Raw genomic sequence first — 23,393 nt, forward strand, 5'->3', positions numbered from 1 at the left:
ACTCTCTTCCCAAGCTCCCACAGCCTGGGTTCCAGGCCCTGAGATATCGCCCATCCTGGGGGACCTCTTTGTGGATTCTGCCCAGCAGGCGGGGCCCCAGCTCAGTCTCTGACCTTCTCCTCAGGCACCCAGCAGACACTCAGCTTATTTCCACTCCTTCAAAGGTCTACTGAGCACCTACTGTGCTCCAGAGCCAGGGCCGGGTGTTGCGATCGAAGCCACAAGCAGGGAAGCGCTGGTAGAAGACCGTGCACAGGACAAGGTGGTAGGTAAAGAGGTCTGGGTCGAGGGATCACATGCTGGGCTCCTGGTCGGCTGGCCCTGAATTCAACCCCAGCTCTCACTGTGTGACTTTGGGGCAGTCATTGCCCCTCTCAGAGGCTTAGTGTTCTCATCTGTGAAATGGGAATCCTGGCGCTACCTCCCTCATAGGGGACCACAGACTCTGACCACAGTCTAGGAGGGTCCAGCTAATTTCCCCCATGACAGAGGAGGAGACGGAGGCTCAGGGTGATAAGCAACCACCCCCAGGCCACACTCCTGGGGCCAGCAGAGCCAGGATCTCGATCCAAGTATCTGACCCCCAAAACATGAGTCCCACGGTCTAAGGACCACCAATGCGGCTTCAAAGGCTGAGGAGGATGCCCCCCACCACCTTCCTGCTCCCATACCAGGCACCTTCCTCACCCCTACTAGGTGACCAGCTAGGGTCCCGGGGCCAGGCAGCCAGGGCTCCTATCCCCAGCCCACCCCCCGGCCCATGGCGTCCGCCTGGGCAGCTGAGAGAATTAAGTTATCGGATCTGAGTCAATTAGGCCAGGGCCTGGTACACCCTGGAACTGGGCCAGGTGGCCGACTTTCCTGACAGGCAGGGGTTGGGAGGGGGCCAGGAGGAAGCGGGCCCAGCCCTCACCTGGGGGCCCAGGAAAGTCCTTCCCACCCCACGGTGGTAAGAATCCTCTCATCTTTCCCAGCTCTAGGAATCACCACCTCCAGAAACCAGTCTTCTTGGCTGGGGCGGGTGAGGGGAGGGGGAAACTTCAGAGGGAGGCCAGCAGGGTGGGGGAGGAAATGGCAGTGAGAGCCCCCACTTGCCAGGCTGCAGCCTTCCCCTGTCAGAGCCCAACAATAGTCTCCAGAGCCAGGGCTTACAACCCTCCACAGATGGGGAAACTGAGGCCCAGAGGGAGAAAGTGCACTGTCCAAGGTCAAGCAGCCAGCAAGTGGCAGAATCCAGACTCTGGTCTCTGCTTCAAAGCCCGAGTCCTAGAAACCCAGGAGAAGGGTCTCTCTCAGGCCTGGTTTCCCTCCTCTGCAGGACAGGGTACTTCTTGTTATAAGCAAGAGTAGAAGAAATGGATGTGGAAAATGCTTTGTAAACTGTAAGGTGCTAGGCAAACCGGAGAGAATGAAGTCTTGTATCAGGCCTGTACAGGCCATGTGTACACCCTCCCCAGACTCGGCCTCCCCTCACCTCCTCTACCCCTTCAGCCTCCCTAGTCCTGGCCCCCAGCCCTACCTTGAGCAGCCGCCCACTGACAGTGCCCAGGAAGACCACGGTGTAGTTGCTGACTGTGGCCACGGCTACAGAGGAGAGGCCCGGGGCTCGAAACACAGGCGTGGCCTTCAGGGGCTGCAGGATGGACAACGGGTGCTGCAGGTGGGCAGCCCCACAGTCCAGTTGCTCTGGCTGCAGCTGGAAGAGAAGCAGGAAGTCAGACCTTGGCTCTAGAACCTTCTCTGGCTCCCTGCCCACACTGGAGGTCAGGCCTCGGCATCAGAGCTTTAAAGTCCTGCGTTGCTTTATATGCCCAGGTTGGGGCTGAGGCCCAAACACAAGCAGGACCCCATCCCTGACCATAGGCTGACCCCTGACCTCAGCGTTCGTCACAGAGCTGCCCCAAGCAGATGGTGTTTCAGGTAGGTACGGAGCGTACAGGAAAAGTTATGTGATGGAGGCAAGAAGAGCTGGCAGTGGGACAAGGACAGGAGGCCAGGGAAGTAAGGACAGGGTGAGACCCACATACCCTCATAGACTTGGAGCTGTCCCTCCTGGCTGGGCATAGCCAGGCAGAGCAGAGGAGCCCACATCAGACCTCCTGAGGCCATCCTCTGCTTCAGCTTACCTGCTGCTATCCAAGAGTGTCCCTCCTGTCTTGGCTGGGGGTTTCCCCAGGACCCCGGGGTTTCTCAGGTCCCCTGCTCTGACCCCAGCACCACCATCCAAATTCCCAGTGGCTCGCCAGACCCCAGACTAAGGCCTCCCCATGCCGAGGCCTTCCCTTTCTCCCACAAGCATATACTCCCTACATCTGCCCACATTACAGATGGGTAGACCAAGGCAAGGTGTGTCCGAGTGCCCAGCCCTGCCATCGCATCAGCTCAGTGCCACCCCAAGTGGCAGATCAGTCCCACCACACGTTGGAACGAGACAAATGGAGCTAGTGACCCCAGCTCCCAACCATTCCCTGGACTCGTCCCTGCCCTTCCCTGGGTCTTGTGGCTCGCTTCGAAGGTTCCTTCTGCAATTTGCACAAAAATGCAAAACAGGCCTCCAGGAAGCACCTTTGAGAAGATAATCGTGCAAATCCACAAGGATGCAGACAGGAGGATGGTTTAGAAGAGTGAACAGGTGTACACAACCTCAGGGTCCTGCAGGACTGAGCATGAAGATAATGGCACCTCGTCCAGGAGAGCTGCCCCCACCCCTGAGTGACATTATGAGTCCCTATGGATAAGGACACAAAGATACCCAGCTGAGAAAAGTCACAGGAAGTCAGAAGGCCATTTTGCTAACCCTGGTGCATCCACAATAAGGTAATAGTCATGACAGCAAACACAACAGGCTGTGTTTGGAGCGCCTGGGTGGTTCAGTCTGTTACATGTCTGCCTTTGGCTCAGGTCATGATCTCAGGATCCTGGGGTTGGAGCTCCTTGCTCAGTGGGGAGTCTGCTTCTGCCTCTCTTGCTGTGTGTTCTCTCCCCTCTCCCTCTCTCAACTAAATAAATAAAATTGTTTAAAAAGGAATAATAATAACAGGCTGCATTGACAGAGAACTGACATTGTACCAGGCCTGGGCATCAACTCCCTACATCCTGGCAGCTCTATGAGGTCCCATGTCACAGATGGGGAAACTGAGGCTCAGAGGAGAAGGAGCCTGCTCTAGTTCCCCAGCTGCAGTGTCAGGCCTCCATGAATGAAACTGGCAATGGAGGCACCTGGGTGGCTCGGTTGGTTAAGCATCTGCCTTCAGCTCAGATTATGATCCCGGAGTCCCAGGACTGAGTCCCACATCAGGCTCCCTGCTTGGCAGGGAGTTTGCTTCTCCCTCTGACCCTCACCCCACTTGTGCTCTCTCTCTCTCTTAAATAAATAAATAAAATCTTAAAAAAAAAAAGGAAAGGAAGAAAAGAAGAAAAAGAAAGAAAAGGAAGGGAGGAAGGGAGGGAGGAAGAAAGAAAGGAAGGAAGGAAGAAAGAAGGAAAGAAAGAAACTGGAAGCAGACTTGAGCCCCACCTCGGCACCCTGGATGCTGGGCCCTGGGCAGCGGAGGCTCTGAGCTGGGACTCAGAAGGTCACCAGCATGTAGCATCAGAACCGGATTAAGGGTGCAGCCTTAGAGTCTTTTGGTTTTTGTTTGTTTTTTTTAATTTCTCATTTGTGCTTTTTGCAAGCCTAAGCCACTGATGATGTGCCCGTATGGGTTTGCTCAAACTCAGCTAGTTTTCAAAAACAAAAAAATACCAGGTTCACCTATCCTCAGGCGAATAAACACAGTTCCAGGCCCCACAGGCTTCTAGGTAAGGCCTGTATCCCACAGCATTCCTGGGGGGGGGGGGGGCTGGGCGCTGAGCCCAGAGGTGCAGTGGGGCTGGGGCTGCCCCTGGGCCAGAACCCATGAGTGATGGTCTCCACAGGAGGGCCAGGGGTGACGAGGTAAGTGACCTTGCTTTTCTGAGCTCCCAAGTAGATACAACTCTCGCACCCCCTCCCAAGCAGTGGGAGGGGATCACTGGCTAGGAAACACTCCCGAGGTGTTAGCTGACTCCACTGCCATTTCAGATGGGACTGTCACTCAAATATTATGAAGTGGAATTTGGGACAAATCATGCCTACCTCTAAAGCCTTCCAGCCAGACTGCCTAGGAGCCCCTTAAGGCAGCTTCTCACCTGGGAGGCTCTCCCAGCCCTTCTCTTCTGGGTCCACTCTGACCTCAACATGTCCCCCTGAACACAGCTACCAAGTGAGCCCTTTAAAAAGCACAAAGAAGCCTCCCTAGGCTTGATACCCTCTGATAGTTTACACAATACTCAGAATAAACACTGAATCCTAAATCCTCCCATCAGGGGCCCTGAGCCCTTCTAAACACATCCCATACCCTCCTCACCGCTACTCCTCCACTCTAGCCACAGGAGCATCTTTTCTGTTCCTCCAACACTGGGCCCTGCCTCAGGGTCTTTGCTTGTGCTGTTCCTTCTGCCTGGAGTGTCGTTCCCCAGACTGTCACATAATTGGCTCCCTCTTGTCCTGCAGCTTTAGACCTACCCTGCCTGACTTCACCCTGTGTGTGCCCAAGTTGGGGACAGCTGTGTAAAGGGAGTGCTGGACCATTTCCCCCAGAAGCCTCTCCCAGTCCTGGGTCCACCCCTCAGCCATCCTGCAGCAGCAGGGAAGAGGTGAGGGGGATTCTGTCAGCAAGTAGGCAGAAGAGTGGACACTTGGGCCTGAGATCTCCCATGGGGGATGCTTCTCCTAGGGGTTACATAACTTTTCTTCACTGAATATGGATTACTTGCGTCATAAAATAATAAGCTGTTTTAAAATTAAAATTGTAAACCCTTGCCTAGAGGATATGATTTTCCACCCTGAGCTCTGGGAGCGGGGGAGGGAAGGAAAGACCTGGGAGGCCCCGGATGACACCCTTAGGTCTTTTGGCCTTGGGCCCCACAATGGGGGACCCCAGCCAGTCCGGAAAAGCCGGATGAGGCACCCCAATGAGGGTGATTTGTTGGCCAAGCGGCAGAGAGGATGAGGCAGGAACACACAGCAAATCCAGCTCTCGCCTGCCTGCCCTGACGTTCACAAGCCATTAATTCTGTACCGAAGGAATTTTCTAAAAAGCCTTTTCTCCAACTTTTTTTTTCCTTATCCTAAAAATAAAATCTAAAAAAAAAAAGTGTTAAAGGAGAAGTAACCCCCATCAGCTGCTCTGGATGGTCTGTGCTCTGAGGGGAAGCTGACTCCGGACTGCTGGGGGATCACAAGGCTGAGAACCCACTGGAAAGTGGAAGCTGGGACCTGTGCCCACGGAGCAGGCAAGAGGCGGGAGGTGCTTCCCCTGCTGGGGGAGGGAGCTGCAGGCCTGGGAAAGGGGGCAGTGCCCTTGGGGACGGGGCAGCCCTCCCAAGCATGGTCTCTGCCGAGCTTGGCCTCTAGGGGCAGTTAGCTCCACAGCCCCAAGGTACCCCTTGACCGTCGTCTGACACTGCCTCAAATTCCTCCCTTAGCACTAGCCTTCCTTTGAGTCTCACTTTCAAAACACAAATTCCCCTGGGAGCAGGGGAGGGCCGGCCTCTCCCAGCAGCCCCCTCCAACCCAGTAGAGGCACCTTTTGAAGCACAAAACTGGTTCACTCCTCCCTAGCATCAAACCCTTCTCCAGCTCCCGTCTGTCCTCTGGATCAGACCTGGCATTCAAGGCCTTTGTGATCCGGTTCCAGCTGCTCTGGCTTCAAGTCTCGCTTTTTCTTCTGTCCCACCCTCTGCTCTGACCACATCAGCCTCTGCAATTCCTCCCATGTGGCCACACCTTCCCACCAGGGCCCCTGATCCTTCATAATGTTGCTCCCTTAGCAGCCAATGCCCTTCCCACCCCTCTGCGCCCTCACACTTCCCCTGTCCCATCAGTCCCCCTTGTCTTGACCCTGCTAGTCCCTTTGCTAGACATGTCCAGGCAGCAAGTTTTTCACCAGCTTTCAAAGATGTGATGCAGGAAAAAACCTCCCCTCCTCTGGACGGCACTGTGCTGGTTACCACTTTCATTTATCATGGTAGCATAAACACGAGCTTCTCCAGGGTGGAGACTGTGCTCCAGGGTGAATGTTTACTAAGGAAAGGAGACTAATTTTGACTAAAGTGTGATTGACTATATTCAGCTGCTGCTTTTCCAAACAGAGATCAAGAACACCACTGCCATGCTGGCTGCTGGAGAACTAGAACAACATATGAGCCAACTGTATACCTACTGTGTGTGGCAACAAAGGGGAGTCCGGTGGTCAGGCCCAGGAAGCACCCAGCTACTACTTTTTGTTCCTCTAAGAACCTCCATGTACCCTTCTCTGAAATGGGCCGAGCAATAGCTAGCCACTGTCTCCACTTTCTTCTGAGAGCAAGACACACCCTCTTACTCCAGCTAGCTGCCTCCTGGGGCCAAAGCTCAGCTCTGCCTACTTTCCCATTAAAACTCTGACATATTGATTTCACTACCAACTGTAATTGTGTTGCCTTTCTCTCCCCAGGAGGCTGGCTGCAGCAGGAGCTTCAAGAGCCCAGTTTCTCAGGCCTCTGCTTCCTGCCTGCAGACCCCACCAAACCTCAGCCCCACAGTAGGTGGCATTCTGAGAGGAGGGAGAGGCATCCATGGTAGGCTGGATAGCAGGCTTCAAGGCCCAGGGGTTCCGTCCCGAGGGATAGAATCACTGGCTTCTGGGGCTTTGTGATCAGGAACTGAGGGCACTTTCCCACTTCAGGTGTTTGGCTGTTATCAAACCAAGGTCCCAGGAAAGCCAAGTTTCACCGTGAGGAGCTAGAAGCACACCATCACTGTGGGTTGTTAAAAAACAGGTGGGCTGGAACTGGACCAAGCCCTCTCCTCTTCACCCTCCACAGAGGCCAAAGGGAGCTTTTAAAACTGTAAAGCACTAAATGCAACATGGGATCCCAGAAAAGAAAAAGAACACTCGTGGAGTAAAGTCTGAAATTCAGTTGAGAGTAAAGTACTCATGTTGGTTTCTTCGTTTTGACAAATGTATCATGGGAACGTAAAACCTTAGCAATGGGGAAAATGGAGGGAAGGATACATAGCAACAATCTGTCCTACCTTTGTAACTTTCCTATAAATCTAAAAATATTCCAAAATAAAAAACTTAAAAAAAAAAAAAAAAAAAAAAAAGCAACCACAAACCAGTTTGTGTCCCCTCTGCAGCTCAACAGCCATCAATGGATCCCTAGTGCCCTCAACATAAACCCAGACTTTGCTCCTGGGCCCTCAAGGCCCTGCTCTGGCCTGGCCCCCTGAGGCTCCCCTCAACACCCTCCCCTGCCAACTCTTCCCTCAGCTTGGACAGCCAAGGACAAGGAATTCTCCCTAAGGAGAATGCCCCAGACTAGAGGAGAGGGGGCAAGTAAGGATCAGGTAGGGTGGTCTCAGGGATCTGACAGGCAGTCTGCAGGAGGACTAGACAAAAAACCCTGCAGGATTATTGCCTCCCACAAAGCCCGGGTGAACAGCCCTCCCCCCACCCTTCTTCAGAAGCCCTGAAGTTAAAAGGAAGCATTCTCAAGGTCACCCACTCAAGTGACCACGTGGGTACTCTGTCAGGTCAGTCAGCCTGTGACTCCAAACCCAAACTCCTCCCTCCCACTTTAGCCGGGGCAGTTTCTCAGAAACCGCAGCTAATGGGTTATGGCTCCACCAAGAGGACGCCTCCACTGACGAAAAACTGAGTCAGGGAAAAGAGCCATGGACCTACTGTGCGCCAGCCTAGGGAGGAAACAGGACCAGGACAGACCTCTAAGGGGCAAGCGCCACCCTCCAATGCCCCCACTCGCCCACCTCCCCTACCCCCCCACACCCCACCCCAGCCGGAGGAAGCCAACCCCTGCCTGGGAAGGAAATACCAGCACCTCCCAGTAGGTGATCAAGATGCTTACTTCCTGGAGGGGGAGGCGGGGAGAGAATGTGCAACCTGGCCACAGAACAGCAGCCGAGAGGCCTGGCTCTGAGCCAGAGGGGAAACCAAGGTACAGAGAGGGGCAGAGGCTTCCTCGGGACACATAGCACCTGAAAATCCCCTCCCTGACCCCAGGCTGCCTGAATGGGGGGGTGGCAGGCAGTGGCGGGTGGGGGACGACCGAGAAGTAGCAATGGACATGGCAGCTTGTGTAGGCCCTTCCAGAGTTTCCGACACCTGCCTTTATTTCCCTGACCCACTCTCTGGAAGGGTGGGTCCCTCAGCCACAGAGCACTACATTCAACCAGGCCCGCTGAGCGTCATCTGGAAGGGTTGCGTGAACCAGCCAGTCAGGCCATTCTGAGCATGATCTGTCTGTCTAGCCACAACTGGCACCCTGGGCCCTGCCACCAAGCTGGCCACAGTGAGGAGGGACAGCCCTCAGTTTGAGGTCAGAGGCCTGGCTGGATTGCAGACCTGCTGTGTGTAGGCCCCGAGTGGAGCTGCCTCACAGCCACACCCCTGTTGTATCCCCATGTTACAGACAGAGAAACTGAGGCTCCTGACATAGAAAGTCTTGTGGCTCATCACTCAGCATGGGATGCTGCTTCCACCCGAGCCTCAGTCTCCGCATCTGCAAAATGGGGACAATAACAACACCCTCCCTAGAGGGTTGCCACCAAGGGCTCAGCTCACTGCAGCCCTCGATATTGGCCCCTGCGGATGTTCAGTCAATGCTCCCCATTAGCTGGGCAGGTCACACGGAGCCCCCCAGGACCAGCCACTCCACCACATCCACCCTCATCCACGATGCACATTGGAAGCCCGGCCAAGGCCGAGGCCCGCTCTGCTCAGGCCGGCCTGGGAACTCCTACCACAGCCGCTGACTCAAGCAGCCATTGTTTTGTTAGCTGGACACAGCCCCCCCCAGACACTCAGCTCCCCCTTCTTGAAGCTGTTTCTCATTCTGGCCCAGCCTGGCCCCATTTCCAGCCCTTCCCCCTGGGGTCCCAGAGGAGCCCAGTGTGGGATGGGCAGCCAGCGACTCTTCCCTGGCCGGGGGGAAGTCAATCCCGCCCGCCAGCTCTAATGGGGGGCAGGGCGGCAGAGCGCTGTGGCTCCGGCCCCTCCTTTCCCTGGAACAGTTTCTGTCCCAGCCTCTTCCCCTAGAGGGGATGTGGGCCAGGAGAAGCTGAGAGCCGCAGCTGCCTCTCTCTCGGGCACATTTGGCCTTCCTCCTCCTGGGGCCAAGGAGCCCTGGGGACTGGAACTCACACACTCCTCCCATCCCCTGGGTGCTGGCCTCCGTCCCAGAGTCATCATATAACTGATTGTGGGCACAGCGGAGGGGACAGGGCAGGCTTGGAGGCCCCAGCAAACAGCTCTGGTCTGGGTCTTGTGTTGGGGACATGGAGGTGACACGGGTGTCCCTCTCTCTGGCTGCCCACATTCCAGTTCAGAGATCACCCCCAAGTCAGGAAAGGACAGCTTTAAAGTAATAACAATACAGTAGTATCACCAACACTATAATAAGTTGGCTTTGTGCCCCGGCCTGCAGAGCCTCATTTAACCCTGAGAAGTTGGTGCTACTTTACAGCAAGGGAAACCGAGGCACAGAGCAGTGCCTTGTCCAGGGTCACACAGCCAGAATGGCCAGATGTGAGCCTGAAACCTCGGCAGGCTGGCTCCAGAGTCCTTGCCCTTAACTACAGCCTCTCCGCCTAGTGCCAACAGCAGCTGGGGGCCTGGCTGCCTAGAGCTGGAAAGGCCTGGGGTGGCAAGATAGGGAAACAGAGGCCTGTCAAGGAGATGGTCACTTCTGGAGGACTCCTTCACTGCAAACACAGATGCTGGACAGGCCTGAGAAGGGCACGGGGGCAAAGGTGACTGCAGAGCCCCATTCAGCTCCTTTCCTGGGCCAGGCCTCCACTTCAAGGCCTCTGCCCACTGCCCCCCCATTATTTACCGATCAGAGCAGAAAGCACTACATGATTAACGCCCCGCTGGGGCCTCGCTGGGCCTCATAATGGAGCTTTGAGCTTCCTCCCTCCTCTAGCGTGTGATTTATCGTGTTTCAGGGGAAAGGATGGTGGACGGGGAGGGGCCAGCCCCGCTGGCCCAGCAGATCTCTGATCTCTGTGGCATCGAGTGTCAGTGGGGGAGTGGGGGGTGCAGGCGCCCCTCCAGGCAGCCTGTTGGTTCGGCACTGGCCCAAACACGGGCTTTGAAAAGAAGACACTGGCCACACTCCGGGGGTAGCCAGCATCCAAATGCACGTGGCTCACACCAGGAGACTTTCCAGGCCTGTCCCCACGCGGCACCAGCTGGTTTCCATGGCAATCCCCACACCGTTGTCAGCACTGGAGAGGCCCACGGGAGTCACCTGGTCCAGCCACAGTGGGGGCTCTGGGACAGAGCCTCCTGCTCCTGCCAGCACCTAGCAGGACTGATAAGGGACCGGCAGTTCTGGAGTCCCTTCTAGAATCAGATCAACCATGCCTCGCTCTTCCCCCAAACCCTTGCTGGCTCCCCACAGCCCACAGGAGAGCATCTAAATCCGTGGCCTGCACCCCAGACCCCACACACTCTCAGCTTCATCTCTGCCTGTTACCCAAGCCACGTTCTACCACATCTCTGGGCCTTCACCTCTGCCTGGAATGCCTTCCCCAGCCCCATCTGTCCAAGTCCTTCTCCAACATCCCCCTCTTCCAGGAAGCCTTCCTGGACTCCCTCAGAAGAGGCTGGGTGGTATGCTGCCCTGGTTGCAGCATATCTTCCAACATGATCTCCTCCTGGACTGTCTAAGAGCTCCTGGAGGGTAGGGGCAGAGACTGATTCATCCCTTTCTGGGGGCTGCCATGTAATTGTTGGGCTGGGCCCCCTCGTCTACTGCCACATTCTAGCCTCCACCAGGAGCAAGGGCAGGCAGGAGATGCCGGGCTCTGGTGGGTGAAGGTGGAGGCAGCTGCAATCCTGGGGACGGGGCCCCATGCCCAGGACCACGCTGGGCACTAGGGCTCACTGGAAAGCTCTTGCTCCTTGTCCCAGCAGCCCCAGCAAGGCCAGAGCTGCCTCGAGTGTCTGTTTCCTCACCTGTAAGATGGACCCATCCACCTCTCCCCACTGTGACCTTGAGGGCCCCTTTGGATCACACCCCTTCCGTCAGTGTTTTGGGAGGAACCAGGGAGTAAAGGGGATGAGCACAGGCTCTGCAGCTAGACACCTGCTCCACATTTTCCCCACTGCGTGACCTCAGGCAAGTCACTTAACCTCTCTGGGCCTCGGTTTCCCCTTTCTGTAGATTAGGGTTAACACTCATCTCATTCCATTTCCAGGGGGATTAAAAGATAGGCTATCCTGAAAGCGCTCTGCGATATGCCTGACACAAAATCCTGAGAAACAACAGCAGTAATAGCAATCCCACTGGGGCTGGCAGAAGCCATTCCATGCCAGCGAGCCCTCCCTTGCCACCCCACAGCCCAACTCTGATCCGGAAACTGAAGTCCAGAAAGGGGACAGGACCCCACATCGCCCAGGGCTCAAGCCCTCAGGCTCCTATTCCATATACACCATGTCTGTTCTCCGTCCAGCAACCAGGGCACAGAAGCTGGCCTGTCCCCTGCATGTCCATGAAAACCAGCAGCCGTGGGCCAGCGAATCTGAGTCTTGTGGAGTATTTTTGCAGGGGCTGATGCTGACTCCCACAGCCTCTGCTGAACACCAGGCTGACCCCATTCTTCCCAATGCTGAACCCACTTTACAGATGGGGAAAAGGAGGACCAGAGAAAGTAAGTGACTTGCTGAAGCCCCAGCTAGGAAGGCGCAGCAGCAGGATTTGAATCTAGGGAGTTGGTCCTAGGGTCCAGCACGCATGTACCCTCTGGGCCTGCCTGGGTAGGGCAGGTCCTAACTATGGGTATGGTCAGGGCCAGACAGATCCTCCATCCCGTCTCCTAGCAAACCCTGGATGGTGCCGTACTGCCCTGGAGGGGAGGCAGCCTCCCAGCCCCAGTACCCAGCCAGCATTGGTCCAGGGATGGGATCACCGTTGAAAGAGATTTGTCAAGTCATTGTTCAAACTGTCCGCATCCTTCATTTGCACACTTAAAGGGCCAGGAGGCTCACTCCTTCCAGAATCCAGAGGATCACTTTTTTTTTTTTTTTTAAGATTTATTTATTTGACAGAGAGAGAGAGAGATCACAAGTAGGCAGAGAGGCAGGCAGAGAGAGAGGGGGAAGCAGGCTCCCCGTTGAGCAGAGAGCCTGATGCGGGGCTCGATCCCAGGACCCTGAGACCATGACATGAGCCAAAGGCAGAGGCTTAACCCACTGAGCCACCCAGGCGCCCCAGAGGATCACATTTTTAGACATGAACGCAACTCGTACTTCCCAGCCTTCCCCACTTCCTCAAAAGGCCTGACCAGCCCCAGCCTCGACAGATGCCCCAGGCGGCCTCCCCCTACTCTGGAACTGAGTCACTGCCCCATCAGCTCCCGGCTGCCATCCGGGCCTGCGTGGAGGTGCTGTCACAGAAGAGGGTTTGTACAAAGGGCCTTGCCCAAGTCTCCCTGGGGCAGGGTAAGTGCAGAACTCCCAGCCGAGAGCTCACAGCTAATACTAGCCATCGCCCACCATGGACTCTGGTGCCAACCAGCCAGTCTGCAGATCCCCCTTCTTGCTAACCAGCCGTGTGACCCTGGGCCTCAGTTTCCCCATCTGTAAGCTGGGGATAACAGTACTTCCTGCCTTGTGCTGGGGGGCTGTGAGATCAAACACACTGGTGCTCATGAAGGGCCAACACGGTGAACCCACTCAGACCTGGGAGCTCAGCAAAGTTTACTATCCAGCCCCAGAGAGCTGACAGGGGACCTACTCTCCACACACCCGTCGGGCCCACCAGAAGCTCGGTGCCTGCCCCATCAACAGAAGGGAAAACGTGCCCACTCTCTCCCTGTCAGCTGCTGCCTTCCTGCCTCTGAGCTCACTCAGTTGGGGTAGCCCTGGACACGCCCCCGCCTCACCCCTCTGTCTCACCTGCCCAAGTCACCTTTAGGACCTGGTGTGCCTCCATCTTCTCCAAGGACCTGACCCCCCTCCTCTGAGCACTCCCTGCTCTGCTGGCTCTCCGACACATGCTGAGCACATTTTTCTCAAATATAATTTTTCCCTCCTGTTACTAATACCTCTACCTGCCATTTCCTGGGCACTGCATATGAGATTTTAATCTGCCCACATCCTCAGAGAGAGATGCTGTACCATCTTACAATGAGGAAGCATGAGGCCCAGAGAGGGTAAAAGATCACCCTGGGTCACACAGCATATGGGCAGAAGAATGGGACTCAATGGCTTGTACCTGGGAGTCAGGACTGGTGACATTCCCAGGGTGGGTTGGGATATTAACTGTCGCCTGGCCCAAGGCCTGTCTCTCTAGGCCAGAAGGGCATCCTGGCCAACACAGGTGGAACCCCCTGAGTCCCACCAAGTGTCTGCTTATACCCTTGGCCGCAGGAAGCTCACTCCCAACCCCCAGCCCAACTCCAAATGTAAAGCCCATCTTGGAAGCTCTGTCTCCCTCCACCTCCACCCAGCATTTCAGCCCCTAAATTGGTTCAGAAAACGCCTTCTTGACGATGAACACCCACCCACAGCATGCCAGTTTAAAACAGCCTGAGGGTTTTTTTTCCACCTTTACTATAAAAAGACACCTTGAAAATGCAGCATTGGCATTTCCTTGTTGGTTTTCTTTTTTACTTAAAAAAAAAAAAAAACAAATATCATGGTCACTCAAAGGTTAAGAGGAAAGACTCTGGGCAGAGGATTAGACTCAGCCTGCCCTCGCCTGGCTGGGTAACCCGTGCCTCAGTTTCCCCCATCGACAGCACACAGCAACTTCCTAACTGGCTTTCACCTCAGACATAAATTGAGGAAAGGGATCCAAGCTACGTGCAATAAAGGATAATTTTCACACTCACTTTCGCTCTCAAAATCATGCAACGGCCCCAAGTATGCCAAAAATAATCAGGGACAAAGTTGGGGCCCTCCAAAGCCTGGCAGGGTGGACAAGTTTCCCTGCTTCTGACCTCACACCTTGGCAGCTCCTCCCTTCTCCAGCAGATTCCTGGCTGGAAGGTGGCAGCGGAGGTTAAGGCTTCATTGTCATAAAGGTGGGCGGCCAAGGACAGAGTCCTCCAGGAGAGAAGCTGGGATGTCTGAGATCACTCTGAGCTAGGGGCTGGACCTATGGGGTCAAAAGAGTCCCCAAGCAAGAGTGGAAGCCTGGGCTTCCAGAAGCCCACCCCAGCCACCTCACTTGAGGGTCAGATATCCTTAGAGGACAGGGTCCTGTCCCCCACTTCCAGCCCCCCTGAGACCACCTACTGCTAGAGAAGTCAGACCAGAGGGCTCTGTGAAAGAAAGGTATTCCAGACGCCTGGAACTCCAACACCCCCAGACCAAATCTATTCTCCCCCACGGAGGCACCCCACCATGTGCTCTACTCCAACAACACCAACTTCCATCTTGATACTGGACCAGACTAGGCCGCTTCTTGTTCCTCCCTGTCCAACCCCACCTCTGGGGCTATACCCTGGCACCTGAAACTGGCTGGAACCCGCTGCTTCCCTCTATGCCCGCAGACCAGGCCCTACATAGCCCCCAGGATCAAGGCCGGACCTGCCACCTCCACCGCCATGCCCAGCGCCTACCACGGGCCTGACACACAGTAGGTGCTCAAGAAATATTCGCGAATGAGTGAGTGAAATGCTTGACTGGAAGACAGCACCACCCTCCAAACACTCTTTCTGCCTCTCATCTTCCCTCTCACTAGCCACTTAGGGACTTTGCAGAATAATTACACTAAAAATAATCAGAGTACAGTTGACCTTTGAACAATGTGGGTTTGAACTGTGTGGGTCCACTTATGTATGGATTTCTTACAGGACAGCACTATAAATGTATTTTCCCTTTGTTCTGATTTTCTTCATACCATTTCCTTGTCTCTAGCTCACTTTCTTGTAAGGATACACACAACACACATAACACACAAGCCACACGTCAATCACTGTTCACGTGACTAGTAAGGCTCCCAGTCAACAGAAGGCTATTCTGAGTAGTAAATGATGTTTTGAGGGAGTCAGAAGTTATAGGCACATTTTTGACTGTGTAGGGGGTTGGCACCCTGGACCCCTGAGTTGTTGAAGAGTCAACTGTAATTACAAATATGTGTGCCGGGCACTCTACTAAGAACTTTACAGGTGTTAGCTCCTTTTTTTTTTTTTTTTTAAGATTTTATTTATTTATTTGACAGAGAGAGAGATCACAGGTAGGCAGAGAGGCAGGCAGAGACAGAGAGGGAAGCAGGCTCCCCGCTGAGCAGAGAGCCCGATGTGGGGCTCGATCCCAGGACCCCGAGATCATGACCTGAGCCGAAGGCAGAGGCTTAACCCACTGAGCCACTCAGGTGCCCAGGTGTTAGCTCCTTTAATCCTCACAACTCTCCTGCATGGTTAAGTACCTTCTTATTGTTCCCATTAGACAGAAGAGGAAAGCGAGGTGCTCATTCAGCTCACACCACTCCTCTGGCTAAAACCCTTCATGGCTCCCACATCCCCGGGATAGAGTCCCAACTCCGTGATACAGACTCCCTATACCTGCAGGCCCTGCCCCCCCCCCCCAGCCCCTTTCTCACATACCCCTCCATGATCCCCCCACTGCAGGGACCACCTTCCATTGTTCTGGCGCTCTTGCTGTTTCCTACCTCCAGGCCCTCGCACAGGCTGTTCCCTCTGCTGGGACCCTTTTGTCTTCTCGTGCCAGCTTCATGTGGCTAAACCCTGCTCATTCATCCACCTCCACATTGATAGCCCCTCCCCCAGAAGCTGTCATGTCCCCTTTTGGGGCTCCCTCTGTCCAGGATCTCTTATTACCCACCCCTAGGTGCCTGGCCACACGTCTGTCCTCTGCTCACCTGCACGAGCCACGAGAACAGAAACTGAGTCACCATTGGTCTCCAGCACACAGCGCCAGGCTAGGGCACACAGTAGGGGCTTAGGAAATGTCTACTGAGGCCTCCATTTGTGGCTAGAGGTGGGAAAGGGTGGGGGGTTTGCTGCTGTAGGAGCCAAAAGAGGTCAGGGTTGGCTGAGGTAGAGCCCAAAACCTTGTTAATAAGCCCCCCCGGGGTAACAGCATGAAGAGCAGGCAGCTACCAGGTGCTACTAGGGCCAGGCATCACGTGCTTCTCATTAACACGTTAATTTAGTCCTTGAAGCAATCCTTAGGGATTTGTTTTTAGTGTCCCCACTTAGTGGAGGAGGAAACTTGAGGTTCAAAGAGGTTAAGTCACTTGCAAAGGTCACACTGCTGGAAAGTGACAGAGGAGGATTTGAACCAGGGTACAAGTCCAAGTTCTTGGCCTGTCACTGGGGAGCTGGCAACAGCCTGCAGCAGGAATAACCATCCCCCGCCCCACCCCCACCCACAGCTACTCTAGAGACCCTGACCCTGCGGCCCTGGATGCATATGGGAGACATGGCCTAGCAGCATTGTCCTGTGCCCACAAGTAGGCATGGGAAAGTGGAGAAGGGTGTGGGGGAGGACATAGGGAGAGTGGCTGAGGAGGGCCAGAAACCCACCCCACCTTGGGGTGGGGAGAAGGCCTATGGCCACTCTGTCCCTGGGGCTGTGTCCCTGGAGAGGCCCTGCCCCTCTAAGGAGAAAGAAGCCCCAGCCCCCTTCAGCAGAGTGAGTCACTGCACCAGGCCAGGCTGGGGACCGTGGGAACCAGGCCGGTTCCTGCCAGAGGGGGAGGGGGGATACTGCAGTGGCGGCCTGAGGAATCCCATGGATCAACCCACACCAAGGGCCTGGATGGACACACAGGCCCTGGAAAGGCCGAAGGCAGGCCCAGGGGCTGGCCTGACCTCAGCCTGGGCCAGCACGGTAGGGTCTTCCCTCCGTAGGACAGGGAAGACTGTCCCCACCCACCTCCTCTGGCCCTGAGACCCCCAAACAAAGCTTGTACCTCAAACACACCCCTTTGGAGGATGTGGCTATGCGGAGGGGAGTGGTAGATGTCCCAATCACCGGATTGGGCAGCCAGCCCTGACCCGGCCAGCCCTTGTGGGTGGCAGCCTGCCCCGCTCACCCACCGTGCCCTTTATCTTCAGGGCACCCAGCCAGCTGGTGGTGGGCAGCCTTGGGAGCATGAAAGCGGAGAAGGAATCTGCGTTTTCTCAAAGCCCCAGTGTTGGGCACACCCACGGGAATAATTAATCTCATGAGATTTTTCCGCAGCCTGAAGACCATGGAGAAGGCATGGGGCAGGGCCACGAGGGGCCTGGCCCCAAAGAGGTCTCCCTAGGAAAAGGCCAAGTTCAGTGTCTTGCTGAGGGAGAAACTGAGGCTTCCTAGGTGTTGAAATGGACTCCCCTGCCTCACACCAGGATGCAGAGTGTGGAAAAGGTACAGGGTCCCACCTCTCAGGGCTCCCTGAAGAAAGGACCACTTGCTAGTGGGCTTCCTTGAGGGGACCTGCACAAAGTTCCCTTCTACATCTGTGTCATGTCCCCTGCAAGGTCAACATACACAGGGATCCTCCAACCTGGCACCCTCACCTCTGTCTGACCCAGCCCATCCTCCTGGGCCCCATTCTTGCCCAGCCGGTTTGCTGCCGAACCTGATTCCTCCCCATTCCCTCCTGAGCCCCCGGCCCTCTCCTGCCCCCTGCACATCCCAGTGCTGCACACAGTCCTGTTCACCTCCCTCCACTCCCCCAGCTCCCGCACCTCCCCATACCAGCCACCTGAGACTCCTCCAACACACTTGCGTGCGCACACACACACACACACACACTGAGTTCCACATCCATGAAGCAGAAAAGGAACAGTGGTATTAAGAATACAGATAACGCCAGACAGCTAGGATTCAAACCCTGCCTCTGCTGGTTCCCGGCTGTGTGATCTTGAACAAATTATTGAACCTCTCTGTTCCTCAATTTCTTCATCTATAAAATGGGGATGAGAGTAGAGCCTACCTCAGAGGGTTGCTGTGAAAACCAAAACAGTTACGCCATTTGGTGCACTTAGTAGGCATTCCACAAAGGTGGTTGGCTAGCCCATAGCCCCCAAGCCTGGTCTGTGCTAAGTGCTCAGTATATATGTGTTGAATGAGTGAATAAAAGCTGGCCTCAGGAACACACCTCTTTGCCAACCAGGGGTCTCCGCAGAGTCTCTACTGGTCCCCAAACACCTGCGTTCCCTGCCACACACATCCCACTGCATACTCGGGCCCACCCTGCTGCCCATGTCCCTCTGGGACACTTCTACCTGACCTATACTCCTGCAGGACCAGCTCAGTGACACACAAATCTGGCGCATACACCCTCCTCACTCCCTCCTTGCTGCCCCTCACACATACCTGCAGGGCCCTGGAGCACACCTGCACGCCTCCCTGCACACCTGCCACACCCAAGCACACAACTGCCAACTCCCAGGGCAGCCCTGATAGGCTCACGCTGCCAGCCTGGGACACGCTTTTGGGCAGATATGCACTCGCTTGCTCAGGCACTCTGCACACACGTAGGACCACCACGTGCACACCTGACCTATATACCGGCCCTCAGCTCTCTCCAGCGCACATGTGTAACCTCGACCCCTCCCACACACCTAGTTGTGCTCACCTGTAACTCAGCACTCCCTTGAGTGCCCGCCGGCGCACACCTATACCATATTTGCACCAGTGCCCCTACCATGCCTGACACCTGGGTCCCAGCAAACGCACCTGTGGTCCAGAGTACGTACCTGAATCTCCACACGCACGTCTGGGTCCCACACATTGCCCCCTGTGTCGCGCTCAGCACACAACCCGCCCGGTTACCTGCACGCTGTCCCTCCTGTTCCCCCCCACCCCGCCCCGGGGCGGGCGTTCCGCTCCTTCGGCGTACCTGGATGTTGCGCTTGCGCTCGCAGGCCGGCCCTGTGCCCTGCACCACGCTGTCGAGCACCGCCACCACGTCCGGTGCGGGCTCCACGAAACAGGCGTTGCGCGCGGCGCGGATGGCGGCTTGCACGTCTGCGAAGCGGAAGGCGCACAGCGCGGCCGGAGTCGCGCGGGCCGCGGGGGACCCCTGCGGCCGCTCGAAGACAGCGAAGAGCAGCTCGCGCGCGGGGAAGACGGACACCAGGCGGCTGTAGAGGTCGCCGCGGCCCGCGCCGCCCGCGCACTGCAAGCCCAGCTGGATGTAGGACTCGGTGAGCTTCTTGGCGTCGCCGCCGGCGCCGCGGGGCAGGCAGATGCGCGCCAGCAGGCTCCGCGCCTGGCTCTCCTTGTCGCCCGCCCGCGCCTCGCTGTTGAGCGCCAGGTACGCATAGGACGGGGCGCCCGGCGGCGGGTCGGGCGGGTGCAGGAAGGCGCGCACGAAGCCCAGCTTGTGCTGCTCCTTGGCGCCCTGCTTGATCTTAAGAATGTTGTCGTCGGAGGGGTTGAGGTCGAAGGTGAAGAGCTTGGCCAGGTCGCCGCGCGCATCCAGAGAGCGGATGGCGATCTCGGGCGTGTTCTCGAAGCGGTGGTCCTCCAGGCTGCGGTTGCGCGGGAAGAAGGCGCTGCCGTAGCCGGTGTACGTGGCGCCCACGAGCAGGCGGCTGCCCCCCGTGCCGGCGGCCGGCGGCAGCACCAGCCCTACGGTAGACGCGTTCGGGTGGTTGGCCGCCACGTTGAGCATGCTGGGGAACACCGTGACGGGCTCAGCGGGCGGCGCGGCGGGCGGGAAGCGCACGGCCACCGCGGAGATGTTGCCCCGGCGCCGTAGCTGGCAGAAGCCCTGGTAGATGGACCCGCACACGACCACCAGGCCCTGGCCGGGGTCCAGCTGCAGGATCTTGTTGTAGTTGTCGGTGAGGCGCCGCGGGTGCTCGCACGAGGCCTGAGGCAGCTGCGGGGCGTGACACAGCGGGCTGTCGGCCACCGGGCCCACGGCCGCCTCGGCCTCCAGGCTCAGGTTGGCGCCCGACAGCTGATAGAGGCGGTTGACGGCCGCCAAGTACACCGTCCCCGCCGCGCCGTCCAGGGCGAAGTTGTTGGTGGGCGTGGGCGAGGGGAACCGGCGTTGGATCTCCAGGGCGCCGGCCCGCGCCGCCCCCAGGAGCAGCAGGAGCGGCAGCAGAGGGCACGGTGACGGGGCCCGGAATGGCGAGCGCGGCGGCGGGGGGCTGGCCGCGGCGGCCCGAGCGCTAAGGGGTGCGCCGCCCGCGGCGCGACGAGCCATCCGGGCGTGCGCGGGCTGCGCGGCGCGGCGAGTGCATGGGGCGCGGCGCGGCCGGGAGCCGGGAGCCCGGAGGCGGCAGGAGGCGGGGGGCGGGCCCGGGCCGCGAGGCGCTTCCTGCCCGCGCCAGCGGCCCCCGGCCCAGGCGCCCCGGCCCGGCTCAGCCGCGCCGCGCAACCCGGGGGCGGGGCGGGGGCGGCTCCGCTGCGGACACGCCCTCGCGCCCCGCCCCCGCCGCGCCCCGCCCGACCGCGCCCCGCCTCCCGGGCCCCCCTCCCGCCCCCGGCCCACCTCCCCAAGCGCCCCGGCCCCCTCCCCCCGGCAGCCGCCGGCCCCTCCCGGCCCTCCAGCCGCCCGGCCTTCGCTCGGCTGTCGACGGGTCCCGCCACCCCGCGCCCTCCAGGACTCTCCCGCGCGGCGCCCGCGGCCCGAGGCTCGAGGCTCCCCTTCCCGGCGCTGCCTCCGCCTCCGTCGCTCGTTCCTCTCTCTCTTTCCTCCCTCTTGGCCGCTTGGCCTGTCTGGCTCGGGCTTGTTTCCTTTTTTCTTTCTTTCTCCCGGGTCTCTCTCAGTGTCTCCCTGACCGTGTCTCTGTCTAACCCCTAACCCCTCACGGCCCCCCAACTCCGTGTGTGTTGTCTCCCTCTTTTTCTCAGCCTCTGGCTCTTCTTCCCTCTCTCGGACTCCCTCTTGTTCTATCGGTTGTTATTACCACCCGTTTCCCCCCTCTCCCTTCTGTTTTTGTGTGCCTGGCGCTCCCCCTCTCTCCATGGCTCCCTCCTTCTCCCGCGTCCCTCACTCCGCGTCTCTGTCTGCCCCCAGTCTCTGCCTTCCTGATCCACAGCCCTCACTAGCATACCCCATCTCACACTCAGAGGCTCTCCCCTAACACTCGCTTCCACCGGACGCAGTCCTGCCTTCCCTGGGCCAGTTGGGCACAGGGCACTGCCTCCTCAACCCCACCATTGGCCCCCCAAAACTCAGCCCCATAAAGGAGGTTTTACAAGTGTCAGAGACAGCGGGACAAAAGCTCAAGGGTCAGACATGTAAATGAGGAAAACAGGGAGAGAGGAACTATTTCAGGCATGTGCCAAGCCAAGGGGCAGGCTGGGCTGGGAGGGTGACCCAGAGTGAGGCTCTGGCCCTGGGGGAGAGGGGTGTGGCTCTGGGACGCCCACCCTTGCCTCTGTGGAGACCCAGCCCTGTGGGCTGCTGCCCTTCCCCCCACTGCATCTTGCCAGGCACTTCCCCTTACTCAGGACTCTGGAAGGACCTAAAATCTTCCCAGACTTAGTGGAAGATCAGTCATGAGTGAGCTGGCACTCAGGCCTGCTTCTCCTTTCTTTGAGCCTTTCTTCTTTCACCTGGAACAGGTAGGCACTGAGGTCAGAGGCAGGCCGCCATGATTCTGAGGTCACAGAGCCCCTGCGCGAAAAGCATCCACAGCCTCTGCCCAAGGTGGTGCCCGAGCAGTGCCCTGCCAGGCATGATGCCAAGTGCTTTACTTGTACTGCCTCACTGAGTCCTCACAGACGCCTTCTGAGGCTGGTGCCCTTATCATCCCACCTTACAGATTTGGAACCTGAGGCCCCAGAAGTGAAGGGACTGGCCCAATATGCCCACCTCACTGGGAGCAGAACTACCAGGCTTGAAAGCCAAAGTCTGTTGGCCTTGAGCCTCACCCAGATCACTCCCAGCCCCACGCCAGCTCTGGCCGCTCAGAATCAGGGGGCTCCCATCAGAGGTCACACCTCTGGGATGGTCTGGCCTCAGGATGGTCTTTCTTTCAGGATGCTTTCATGATGGTCTGGCCTCAGCTCCTTTGTTTCCACCTGGCCAGGAAGGAAAGACAGAGGGTTTCTATGTCCCGAAGGGTAGGCGGGAAAGGCCAGGCCTACTGTCCTCCACTTCCCCCATTCAGCACTTGTCTTCCTGCTGCCAGCCTCTGCCCACCACGCTTGCTTTTTTGGTCGCCTTGGTCGCCCCCTCTAGCCACTGCTTTGGCAACCAGGAGTGTCCAACTGTAGGGAATCAGAGGCTCTGTTTCTGGTGTTCTGTCCCCCTTGGCTCAAGGCCACTGGAGGGACAGCTCAATAGGCTGCCCCCCCATCCCTGGATGGGGAGGTCTCCTGCTATGTCACCTGTGGGAGTGGACTGGGGAGCCCCACAGGGGTACTGGGGTGTCAGTGCACTCCCCACTTCTCCGCAGAGCCCCCCCATCAGTCCATCTGTCTGCCTCCCTCCCCCTCTTATCTTTCTCTAGCCTTCCCCACCCCATCTCTGTTTTTGTCTGTCTTCTCGCTCCTCCGGGTTACTCTCTCTCTCTCTGTCTCTCTCCCTGTCTCCTCCCCTCCTTCCACTCTGTCTCTTTGTGTGCATATCTCTGTGTCTCTCTGTGTGTCTCTCTCTGCCTGTCTCCCTCCCTGTCTCCCACCCCTCTCTCCCTCTCTGGCCCCTCCTAGCTTCCTTCCTGTCTTCGTGCTCATCTTACCGCATCCTGCAGCTCCCCCCACTGAGTCTTGAGGAAAATGCTCGGTGTTGTCACAGCTCCTGGTTCCTGGCACTTTGGGCAGAATCTACCCGCAGAGTGGAGCACTGGGAGCTCGGGAGCCACCCTGGGCTGGGGGTATGCAGGGCGACGTTAGACTACAGAGGGCCCTGGCTGGGTCCAAGTGTCCTCTCAAATTGCTGTGTTAACTAGGGCAAGGCACTTGGCCTCTCTGAGCCTCAGTTTCCTTGTCTGTTAAACAAAAACGATCATAAAGGCATGCAGGCCCCTGGGAGGTTGTAAGGTGTAAACAATGCAACTATCAGCAAGTGCAGTGCCAGGTACACGGCAGGCACAGGGCAAACCGCAGTTCCTCCCCTGCCCCACCCCCTGCAAAGAGCAGTGGCCCACAGGGCCCCACTTCTGGCCTCGGGTTCCACAGCCGCTGGTGGAGCCACTGTCCACCGAGGGCGAAGTGTGTACCCAGCACTGCGCTGCAAAATCTCATCCCACCCTCACTGCCCACAGACAAGGCCGGGGTCATGGAGCCCATTTCACAGATGGAGAAACTGAGGGTATTAGCAAGGTGAGAACTTGAGCCCAGTTCTGTCTCCAGGTAGTGGATTTCCTCCCCTTGGCCCATTAGCTGGGAGTTCCTTTAGATCAGCATGGGTCACATGGCAGGCTCCTGGACCCC

At 57.5% G+C, this 23,393-nt stretch overlaps 1 protein-coding gene across 2 annotated transcripts in view; it reads right to left on the minus strand.

Moving 5' to 3' along the window:
• The window catches only part of LOC111143853 (plexin D1), a 57,861-nt gene extending 37,644 nt beyond the window's left edge, over positions 1-20,217 (minus strand). For both annotated transcript variants that reach the window (XM_022497811.1, XM_022497810.1), the window contains exons 1-2: positions 18,895-20,217; positions 1,520-1,696 (exon numbers count right to left, since the gene is read on the minus strand). In XM_022497811.1, the coding sequence (XP_022353519.1) occupies positions 1,520-1,696; positions 18,895-20,214 (1,497 nt within the window). In that variant the 5' untranslated portion in view covers positions 20,215-20,217. The remainder of the gene's footprint in view (positions 1-1,519; positions 1,697-18,894) is intronic.
• Between the last annotated feature and the right edge of the window lie 3,176 nt (positions 20,218-23,393).

The sequence above is a fragment of the Enhydra lutris genome, unplaced genomic scaffold, assembly GCF_002288905.1.
Source record: "Enhydra lutris kenyoni isolate GAN:26980312 unplaced genomic scaffold, ASM228890v2 scaffoldscaffold10, whole genome shotgun sequence".
Lineage (NCBI taxonomy): Eukaryota > Metazoa > Chordata > Mammalia > Carnivora > Mustelidae > Enhydra > Enhydra lutris.